Source organism: Punica granatum, chromosome 1 (genome assembly GCF_007655135.1).
Source record: "Punica granatum isolate Tunisia-2019 chromosome 1, ASM765513v2, whole genome shotgun sequence".
Taxonomy (NCBI): domain Eukaryota; kingdom Viridiplantae; phylum Streptophyta; class Magnoliopsida; order Myrtales; family Lythraceae; genus Punica; species Punica granatum.
The window spans coordinates 31,816,557-31,827,379 of record NC_045127.1 but is presented as its reverse complement, the minus strand read 5'-3'; the positions used below and the strand labels follow the sequence as shown (position 1 = coordinate 31,827,379).

At 39.9% G+C, this 10,823-nt stretch overlaps 1 protein-coding gene across 1 annotated transcript; it reads left to right on the top strand.

The window, feature by feature from the left end:
* Positions 1-2,661: 2,661 nt before the first annotated feature.
* LOC116208126 (protein STICHEL-like 4) lies at positions 2,662-10,736 on the top strand. The gene is made up of 8 exons (XM_031541383.1): positions 2,662-2,943; positions 3,027-3,137; positions 3,313-5,453; positions 7,184-7,403; positions 8,487-8,996; positions 9,202-9,682; positions 10,043-10,106; positions 10,438-10,736. The coding sequence occupies exons 3-8, from the start codon at positions 3,531-3,533 to the stop codon at positions 10,531-10,533; spliced, it is 3,294 nt and encodes a 1,097-aa protein (XP_031397243.1). The 5' UTR covers positions 2,662-2,943; positions 3,027-3,137; positions 3,313-3,530; the 3' UTR covers positions 10,534-10,736.
* Positions 10,737-10,823: the final 87 nt, after the last annotated feature.

The window sequence follows — 10,823 nt, the reverse complement described above, 5'->3', positions numbered from 1 at the left end:
TTTTACATGATGGTGCAAAATGTTTTGAAGTTGTAACTTAATAGTACGTAATATTTTACGTAAGTTACATGATAGTGCAAAATTTAAGGATCTTGTAAAGGACGGCTTGACGGCGTCAATAACGAGATGACGGTTTGTACTATACTAAAACAACTTTGAAACATTTTGTACCATCAAGTAGAAAAAACAAATTTTGTACCATATTAAAATATTTTTAAAATTTTTTAGACCACTAGTACAATTTATAGAATTCATATATTTAGTGATTCATAATCACAAAATGAAATAAATCTTAATCTGAGTAAGATTTCATTACTAATATATTCATCTGCAGTTCTCAACGTTGTAGTTAAATAACTATTGACACCAATTACATTCATTTAACTAACGTGTATGCACACACACATATATGTATATAGTTATGCATTGTTAAATGAACTATATAACAACATGGACCAGTTCCCTCTTTGATCTGTCTCTTAGATGAGTCATACCAGTCCCATTAGGTGGTGATCACCGTAGCAAATAGCAAGTGTGATGAGCACCCGATGTGAAGGATTACGGCTCGCCAACGCAAGTTGCCGCTTTGAGCTGCTTCACGTCAAAATCCATGAAACAGTTTGAGGAAGTAGTTAGCTAATAGCTGATCGTGGGCTAATTATTAATGAATTAACTAAAAGAGTCATTTGGGATTGGTTGAAAATGATTTCAAAATTTATTTATCCACCGAATGAGGCACGTGACTGTGATATTGACAGTTGTTCATCACAAGGCAGTATATAAAGGGATAGCAAAAAGCTTATATAAGAGACAAGGAAAAGAAACAAAATAATTTCAAGGACAAAATGTTTAAATCAACTGTTTAAGGTTAAAAAAATTAATAAACATCTCTCGTCGCCATTTGGTTGAGAAAGACATTGGGTCCCCAAATTAGTCAGTTGCTTGTCACGTATAGTTTTTATATCCATTACCGATTAGGTCAAAACTCACATTTCATGGGGGCATTACCCGAATATAAATATAAACTATATTAATTATTTAAGATATCATGTAACAAGTATATATAAAACGCATATTATTTTTCATATGGAAAGATCTCATTCCATAGGTAATTGCATATATATTATTGTGTGGATATACTATACGTAATAATATAATTAATATCAATTACACCGCAATATTATATCTCTAAATTACCTAAATATCTCATGTATAATTATATAAAATGTATACTAATATATTATATTCCCAATTAAATTTAGTTTCTCAATATCAGTTACACTATCATATTATATCCATATAAGTTATTGAAATATTTCATGTACAACTAATAATAGATTATCTGTGCAATTAGATTTATTGTACTAATTAAATATTCACAATCTTATGAGAATCTTATGAAACAAATTTTCAAGAATAAATTATATTGAAGATATCATGGAAGAAATATTATATACATTAATGGTGAAAGTTTCTATTTTAAGAGAAAATTATATATTAAATTTACATCATAAAAGATTTTTAAAAATATTTTATTTCATTATATTAAGTTCACCGGCCTTTCATTATAACCATAAAAAATACTTAAAAATCTAAAAAAATATAAGATTCGGAAAATTCTTGACACCACTCAGTGAATATTCAGTCGGCTGCCCAAGTACAAAACATTTACTCTTGTTGTATAAGAGTTTTAGATTTTGTATGAAAAACATTAAGACGGGATGACCAAATTCATCATCTTCGAGGTAAGGAACCAAATAGAAAGACCCTTCAAACCCCTCCATCTTCGGCTCCTTCGCCTCCTCAAGCTACCGCTATCGCTCAAAATCATTTTCCAATTAGCAGGCCATTGAGACCACCCAGGCTCAGCTCCTCCTTCCTCCGCTTTCCATGGCAAGGACAATATGAATGGCAAGCCTCCTTGAGCTTAGACCTGATGTCGTCCTTCCTTCCTTTACGTTCCGACAACTTCCTCCATTTTGAGATGCGACACTCTCTCTCCCCTGTTGTCCTTCGAGCACAGCCCCACTGAGAACGTCTATCGAGTATCTCCACTTCAACTTCCTTGGCCGAAACCTCCGAGCTCCTCAAAAATCAGATTAAGAAAGATACATCCATCAATCTATCTTATTCGATTTAGATTGGGCCCCCTCTGATTTTGAATTTATTCAATAAAATTATATTTTCTTTTATTTTTAGCATTTAATTAACGCCTTTAACGGTGAATTGACGACAATGGCCAAATTGATGTACATAAGACTAACTTTCGGGGGTGTATTTGATGGCCATGAAACGTTAGGGACGAAATTGATGGCCGGCCAAACCTTGGGGACTAAAATGTCAGTTTACTCATTTTCAAATCATCGGTTTTTCTTAAGACAACTAAAACAGTCAAAATATTAATAAAAAAAACACACAAAATAAACCAGAAAAAAGCCAAATAAATGATGTTTGTCACAAACAAACGGACAAACCGCTTTAACGTCAAAAAATTAATAATAATTGTACATAAAAAAAAAGGTCAGTTAGGACTGGCGACGCCCTGCGTGCGTGTCCTTGTGCAACGGATCTCTTCATCCCACTCTCTCTCTCTCTCTCTCTATCCCCCCCCCCCCCCCCCCCCCCCCCCCCCCCCCCCCCCCCCCCCCCCCCCCCCCCCGGTCTCCCTCTTACTCTCGAGAGTTGGAAAGTACATAGATTCTCTGTCTCTCACTCTCTTTCTTACTCAGAGCTCCCTCACTCATTCCCTGTTTCAAGAGCTCTCTTCTATTGGATTTGAGGTGTTGTGTTCTGTTGTGTAGTAGTAGGCTTTTTTTCTTGAAAGGGGAGCTCTGCCTCGTCAAGTTTCATGTGAAAATTGGGTGGAAGAGATCTGAGGCTGAGGCTGCTCTCTCATCAATGGTTGGTCAAAAGGGGCCTCCACTTTTGATTCATCGAATTCAGGTGATTTGGTTTTTGATTGGCGGTGCCCCTCTTGCCCTTTCCTTTTCTGCAACTTTCTTGATCACTCCATTGCCCTTTTCCAGAAACCGCCCCCTTTGTCGTTCTGAGCTGTCGCGGCGAGCATCCTGCTCTTCGCATCACATTCCCTTGAGGAAAGGTCTGACCTTTACGGTCTTTCAGAGGCTCTGAGGCAGGTGGGTTTTCGTTTCGCTGTCTGTTCGAGCGTTTTGCTTGCATGTCTGAAGCTCGGGGTCACTGCGGCGTTTAAGCTCTGGCATTGGGGTCGAATCCCCAACTGTTGATTGACAGTGAACTGTGAAGGGTATACTCCTGTTTTTTGGAGCAATAATTTTTTTTTGTTTAATGTAGTTGTTTGCAGCGGCGATTGGCAAGTGATAATTCCGCCATTTTTCGGCCCTTCTCTGCATAGTTTTATAGGAATTGCTTGAGGGGTTGAGGAGCAAATTTAGTCTGGCATCAGTTGAATAATTGCGGAGATTTGTGGTCTTGCTGAAAATGCCATATTACTCAATCTGTTGGATTATCGTTGAAGAGATTCCGAGTTTCGGCCGGTTAATGTTCTGATCATGACCCGACCCGTTCGGAGTCGTATCCTTAAGGATGTGAATGGAGACATCAGCGAGCACCTCCGGAATCACATCCACTTAACGAATTGTATCCACTTAAAGAACCACTTGCACAAGCAGAGCCCTATACTGTCTGACCGGTCTCTTATGAGGGACCTGATTGTCCTTCAGAGATCCCGGTCCCTGCGGGACCCGTCAGCTAGCCCGCCGTTGTGGCATTCCCCCTCAGTTGTTGAGCTTCTCCCCCGAAAGGGTGAGAAGGTAGGCGACAATGTTCTTCAGGAGGGTCGAAGATCGGTTGGGGCTGACAGGCCGAGACAGGCAACGAGGTTTTCAGGAAACTCTCCCCCATTTCCACTTTTGGCATCTTCACGGGTCGCTTCTGGGGAAGATGAAGAGGTGGCAGCAGCGATTAGTGAGCACAGAGAAGAATCTCTTCATGACATTCTTTCAGGAAAGTCTGATTCTAGAGAGAGGAAGAAGAAGCAAAAGGGGAAGCAAGTAAGAGACTCTCAATTTAAGACGTTATCAGAGCAGCTGCACGAGGTGGGACTGGATAGTGATGATGTGGTGTCCTCAAACATGCGTCCTAAAGATACATTTTTGCAGTCAGATAAAAGAGCACAGGAAACAGGTGGTCGGAGTTATGGCTGTGGAGTAAACCATAGAAAGAGGCGAAGATTCCGGGCTTCGAGGAGACCTCGGGCTTCAGCTGCTCCTCGAGATGTTGGAGTTAAGAGTGAGATGTCCATCGCCTCTAATTCTCTTGATCATGGTCCCATTCATCGGAGTCATCACATGGACGATGAAGAAGAAGAAGCAGAAGGTGAAGAGTATCAAGAGCAGACTAATGTCACAAGAGCTCCTAGGAATGGGTGTGGGATACCTTGGAATTGGTCAAGAATTCACCATAGAGGAAGAACCTTCCTTGACAAGGCGGGAAAAAGCTTGTCATGTGGCCTTTCAGAGAAGAGAAAGGATGGTCCTGATTTTCCTGTAGCCTCTGATTCCTTGAATGAATCTTCAAAATCTGAGGCGGAGGCTTTGCCTCTATTGGGTGGTTCTCAGGGAAGTTCCGAGAAGCTAAATGACTACTCTGGCGAATTGGGGATCTTCGCTGATAACCTTTTGAAGCATGGCCGAGAGTCTGACCTCGCTTCTGAAGCCCGATCTGGCAGTCTGATCAGGCGAAGAACTCATAGAAATCGTCATCAGAATCTAACTCAGAAGTACATGCCCCGGTCTTTCAGGGATCTGGTGGGGCAGAATCTCGTGGCCCAGGCTTTGTCTAATGCGGTTGCACGACGGAAGATCGGGCTCCTCTACGTGTTCTACGGGCCTCATGGAACGGGAAAGACCTCCTGCGCTCGGATCTTCGCACGGGCCCTCAATTGCCAGTCCTCTGAGGACCTGAGGCCCTGTGGATACTGCAACTCTTGCGTCGCCCTCTACTCAGGCAAAAGCCGTAATGTGAGGGAGGTGGGCCCTGTAAGCAATTTTGACTTTGAGAACATCATTGACCTTCTCAACAACATGGTCTCCCATATTCCATCACATTCACAGTACAGGGTGTTTATTTTTGATGACTGTGACGCTCTTTCTGTTGATTGCTGGAGCGCGATATCTAAGGTCATTGACCGGGCTCCAAGGAGGGTGGTGTTCATCCTTGTGTGCTCGAGTCTCGAGGTTTTGCCTCACATAATCATATCAAGGTGCCAGAAGTTCTTCTTCCCAAAGCTGAAGGATGCGGATATTATCTATACTTTGCAATGGGTCTCAAGCAAAGAGCGTTTAGAAGTGGACAAAGATGCACTGAAACTTATTGCTTCGAAGTCAGACGGCTCCCTGAGGGATGCTTTGATGACTCTTGACCAATTGAGCTTGCTCGGACAGAGAATCTCAGTTACGCTGGTTCAGGAACTGGTGAGATATACTTTTTCATCTCTTTTTCCTTAAGAGCAATTCTTTCTGGAACGGGAGATATTATTAACTAGCATCCTTGTCATCTGATTCTGTATATTGTCGCAAGTTTTGTTAGATCTGTGAATTAAATATAGGCATGCCTTTCCACAGACAACATGTTTACGATTTTCTAACATAAAATTGTTGGGTTTTGAAAGACATTTTGCTTATAGATTTTCTAACATAAAGTTGTTGATAAAGTAGGAAGAACATTAAAAGAGGAAAGAAAAACCCAAGTTATTGCAACAATCTGACTCTGTTGAGATATTTACTGAAGATTCTTGGGCAGAAGGGTGAGTGGTGCTTAGGGAAGTCATGCTATGTATAATAATCCTTTAATATCTTTAATATGCGGCTTCTTTTCCATGCAATACCTATTCTATGGACAAATTGAAGAAACAGTGTGTAGCACTTGTAGGGCCATAGTAATGCACATCGGAAACATAGCAAGCCCATGTTCAACTCTCGCCATTTGCTGACCAATGTGCTGTGAGACCTTATCCCTTACCATTATGACACAAATTTGTCACTGGGAGGAACCCATAGAATGTTACATTTAGAGCCTTGACCCAGCTAATTACAGACCAGGTCAGGAGAGAATGGTTCAAAATTAATGGATCTTTAGGGTGCGGAAGCCACAAAGTTTGTACATTTCGTGTCGCGGTACAGCAGCTATTGATTGCTTCAAGGATACGTCAATGGACCTCTGTAATTTCCTTCACTTATTAATTATGTAATGGAAGTATTTGGTTGATGAGAGCAAAAATATAGTTAGTACTTGTAGACCTCATGTGGCCTGTCACATATATGGGAAGCCGCAATGCATCATATCAGTTAAGATCTCTTCTTAATTGCCATTTGTCAATGTTAAATTTGGGATTTTCCCCATGCCTCATTGCAGCAACCTTTTTTGACACAATCTGATATTATGATTATGCTTTTTCCTGAGCGATGTTGGCATACATGCTTCAGATTCTTCATGCCTCTATCATAGGTTGGGAAAAATGTGAGTCTTTTAGGGAATTAGTAGTGTATACTTTTACTTTTACTTACTATAAGTGATACTCTCTAAACCATGGTTGTGATTCAGCAACTTGCCATCTGATTGTTACACTGCATGTACGTGGCATCACCTTAACCTGTAAGATTCTGATGAAGCAAGAGAGCAACCGCATTTCTTGATGTCTTATTTTAGCCCATTATGAACAATCCTCCAATTTTGTCTATAAGAATAGCATGTAAAGCATACTGTAGAAATTTGTAAATCCCAAGTTCTCATTATTGTCATTCCCACAAAAGAGTCGTTTAATAAATGATTGTCCACATCTCGTCGTCATATATCTGCACAGCCTCTGCACATAGTAAATGTTGTCAGAAAATTGGAGGAGAAAACAAAATAATAAAATTTTCTATTTATTATTTATCACTTTTTAACCTTGCCTCTGCTTTCTTCATTGTAAAATTGCGTGGAGTTATTAATCGAGTGTAGAGAAGTTCTAGTTGGTTATTTTATGCATTACTATTTTCTTGTTAAAAAGTGGTAGATTTCACTGCAACATGATTTTCTGAACAAGCTTACCGTGCATAATATATTTATTTATTTTTTTGATCCAGATGCTATATCTTCAATTTTTAGATCAATTATTATCATTAATTAAAATTTCTTTCTTTCTTCTACTATTTCTTTCCAGGTGGGGCTTATTTCTGATGAGAAACTAGTGGATCTTCTTGACTTAGCATTATCTGCAGACTCAGTCAACACTGTCAAGAACTTGAGGGTGATAATGGAAACGGGAGTGGAGCCATTGGCCTTGATGTCACAGCTCGCTACAGTTGTTACGGATATACTTGCTGGGACCTATGATTTCACGAAAGAAAGGAACAGAAGAAAGTTCTTTCAGCATCTACCGTGTAAGTTTAGAATATCTTTTCAATCCTGTGGTGGTGTGGGAGATTCTTGCAACTTCTTTTTCGATTTTATTTTTGATTGATTGATTGATTGATGCTTTTGCGTAAGGACTTGTGAAGTAATTGTCCTCAAATTAGTTCATAATGGCTGCTTAATATAGTATTATGCACCTTTTTATAGAAAGAAACTTTGTGTTTGGTTTTAGAGTCGAGTAGAGTTGAGTTTTGGTTTTAATTGGTTTGTAATGATTGTGTTGTTGAATTATGAGAAAAAGTGTGAAAAAGTAATGAATAGTTGAGAGAAAGTAATGATTGTGTTGTTGAATTGTGAAAAACGTAATGAATAGTTGAGAGAATTTAGTATTAAAAATTGAATTGAATGGTTAAACAAATTGAAGAAAAAGGGAAAAGTAATAATTGTGTTGTTGAATTGAAGATAAGTGGAGTTAAGTGGAGTAGAGTTAAAAAATTTTGTGAAACCAAACGGGCTATGCACGGAATCATCAGAAAATAGAGGAAAGAAAATGAGATGCTTGGGATAAATTCTACATTTGACCTGAGTCTAATGTGGCATTATGGGACGGAATCAGAATAAGGGGTTATATTGGTAACAAATAAGTAAAGCTTCATTTATCTATTTATAAATTCTTTTCATGGAAATTGCGTACAGAAGCCTGTATGTAAATTATCGTTTGTTCCCGACAGTAGAGGGTGGGGGCTGGGGGAGGGAACAGCTTCAGCTGCTAGTAAATTTGACTCGAGTATGTACTTGTTGTGCACATTTTGTGAAAAGAGAAAAAAAATGGTCTCTACAAGGCTGGTGCATATTATTAATTTCAACACCAATGCACATACGCCGAAATAAGGAAAAAAAAAACATTTCCCTTGTCATTTCTATCCCCTCTTTAAGTGAAATTCTAATATTGACATGATCGATTTGGGCCAGACATCCCACACCCACGTCTAGTGATGCTGCATTCCAAATTTATCGTCACAGGAGCAATAGTGAAAGATCCAAATTTACAGAAAGAAATTTTCTTTTTAGACACTGCCTCATTTTTGACAGATTTTTTATTTGTTTTGCAGTATCAAAAGAAGAAATGGAGAGATTGCGTCAAGCACTGAAAACCTTAGCTGAAGCTGAGAAACAGCTGAGGGTGTGCAATGACAAAACGACATGGCTCACAGCTGCCTTGCTCCAACTCGCTCCTGACCAACATTACATGATGCCAAGTTCTTCTGCTGATAATAGTTTTCGTCACAGCCCTATGGCTGTAAACAATATAGGAGCCCGGGAACCTAACGGGCGAGCCCCGGAATGTGTTGAGGTGGTGGATAATGGAAGAGGATGGCCTCTCAATGACAGAATTGAAAGTATCCGTCCCGGGAGTTCGTTAAAAGTTCCAGGAAATGGTTCAAACAGGGATGGTAGATTTGACTCAAGAGGCAATGCTAGAGTTGGGAAGCCAGTCCCTGGAATAGCATACAAGAGGATTGACGATATTTGGCTAGAAGTGATCGATAAGGTTCCAATTGATAACGTGAAGGAGTTTTTGCTCCAGGAAGGGAGGCTGATCTCTGTCAGTTTTGGTGCAGGTAGTGACTTATCTCACATTACATAGTATATTAATTTATACTTTCGGTTTTGTTGTTTAGATAAGGTTGCAGATGTTCCTCTTTGGTTCTTCTATTATGCACCCCTTACATTATATAGTTGTAGTGAAGAACGGGTGATTACGAGGATGACACCCTGGACTAGCAAAATCTTACTTCTTTTCCTTTAAACTGCCCTTTGTTTCAGCTCCGACCGTGCAGCTATTGTTCAGCTCACAAATAACAAAGAGCAAGGCTGAGAAGTTCCTAGAGCACATTTTACAAGCATTTGAAACTGTCCTCAGGTCCACAATCACGATTGAAATCCGGTGCGAGTCCAAGAGGGACACAAGAGGTGGAACCCATGCACCTCTTCCTCTACCAGCCCCTAGAGATGGTTTGTCCCAGGGTGGAAGGAGTGAAATAGTTGAACTGGAACCTTCTATTGGTGACCCGAAAGGCATTGGGGCTGATAAAAGAGCTCTGGAACAAGAATCATCACATATGAAAGTGCCACCTTCTTACACAGAGAGGAGGAAGCTTGGTGAGAAGACTCCGAGTCAGAGCATCGTGAGAGGGAAGGTTTCCCTCGCTCACGTGATTCAGCAGGCTGAGGAATGCTCTCAGCGCAACTCATGGTCAAAGAGGAAAGCGGTTTCCATTGCTGAGAAGCTTGAGCAAGAGAATCTGTAAGTACAGTAGTTTTTATGAGTTTGTCTTCCTATGGAGGATTAACATTTAGGACTTGCAAACACGTATCTCCTTTGGGTAAAAAATACGGAAGCCGGTGTTAAATGGAAGAGTTTTGAATTTGCCAGTTGAGTCTAGTAACTGAAATGTGCAATGAACCTTGAGGCCCTGTTTAGTACCAGAGAATTGAATGGAATATGATACTGTTTAGAGTCGAACGATAAACCAAAGAGCTGGAGTCATAGTAAGTGAGAGCTGGAAGAAAACAAGAGCAGAAAATATTCATCTTTTTTTTCTAAGGTTTTAATGAAAATGTGCTCAGTAAAGCTCGATTTTCACTCTGGTTCCTTAATTTGCAGGAGACTCGAGCCTAGGTCGAGAAGTCTGCTCTGCTGGAAGGCTTCACAAACAACTCGCTGCAAGGTAATAAGTTGGGAGTTATGTGAATTGTTTGCGACAGTAATTCTATAGCCATTTGCTCATGCTTTAGAGTATTCACAACCATGGGATATAAGTAAGATGCCCGGACATTCCATGTGCCGGCTGTCTTTGGTAACAGAAAACACAAAATGATATGGCAAAAGATCCCTGTTTTCTGAAAATTTTCACGGGAGGAATGACACCGAAACTGTTTTCCACAACCCCATAGAAAGCTATTTCATTTTGAAAATTTCAAAGCAAAATTATTGGGAAGTTAGTTACATTCTTTTGTGCACTGAAATATTGATTATGGATCCCTTTGTTCTTTTGCCAGCTCTCTCGATTGAAAATCAGAGGGAGGAGACCTCGTTCTTTGTTGAAGTTCGTTTCTTGTGGGAAGTGTGTCTCCAGTAAGTCCCCAAGATTGTAGAAGAACGAATTGAAAGGATAGACTCGCCTGCAATGTTTTTGTAATCTTACCTGTATGTAGCGAAATTTCGTGCCGCTTAGGTAGTTCGTTTAATTCAATGCTTCATTTTCTTTTCCATTTAATAAAAGTATTGAGTTAATAGTTAGCTGGAAATTTGTTGGGACAGGAAGCAATGCATAGCAGTGGTAGCATGTCTTCATAAATTTGATGAGTTCCACCCATTCATCGGAACGGTCATCGTCATTCTCTCTTCTCCTCTTCTCCTCTTCTCCTCTTCCATAATCTGTTTA

What these genes read in the sequence shown, in the direction of transcription:
- LOC116208126 (XM_031541383.1), top strand. Translation starts at nt 3,531, where the DNA reads ATGACCCGACCCGTTCGGAGTCGTATCCTTAAGGATGTGAATGGAGAC. An exon ending in GTTCTTTCAGCATCTACCGT is followed by an intron (nt 7,404 to 8,486) that starts GTAAGTTTAGAA and finishes TTTGTTTTGCAG; the next exon opens with TATCAAAAGAAGAAATGGAG. An exon ending in AAGCTTGAGCAAGAGAATCT is followed by an intron (nt 9,683 to 10,042) that starts GTAAGTACAGTA and finishes CTTAATTTGCAG; the next exon opens with GAGACTCGAGCCTAGGTCGA.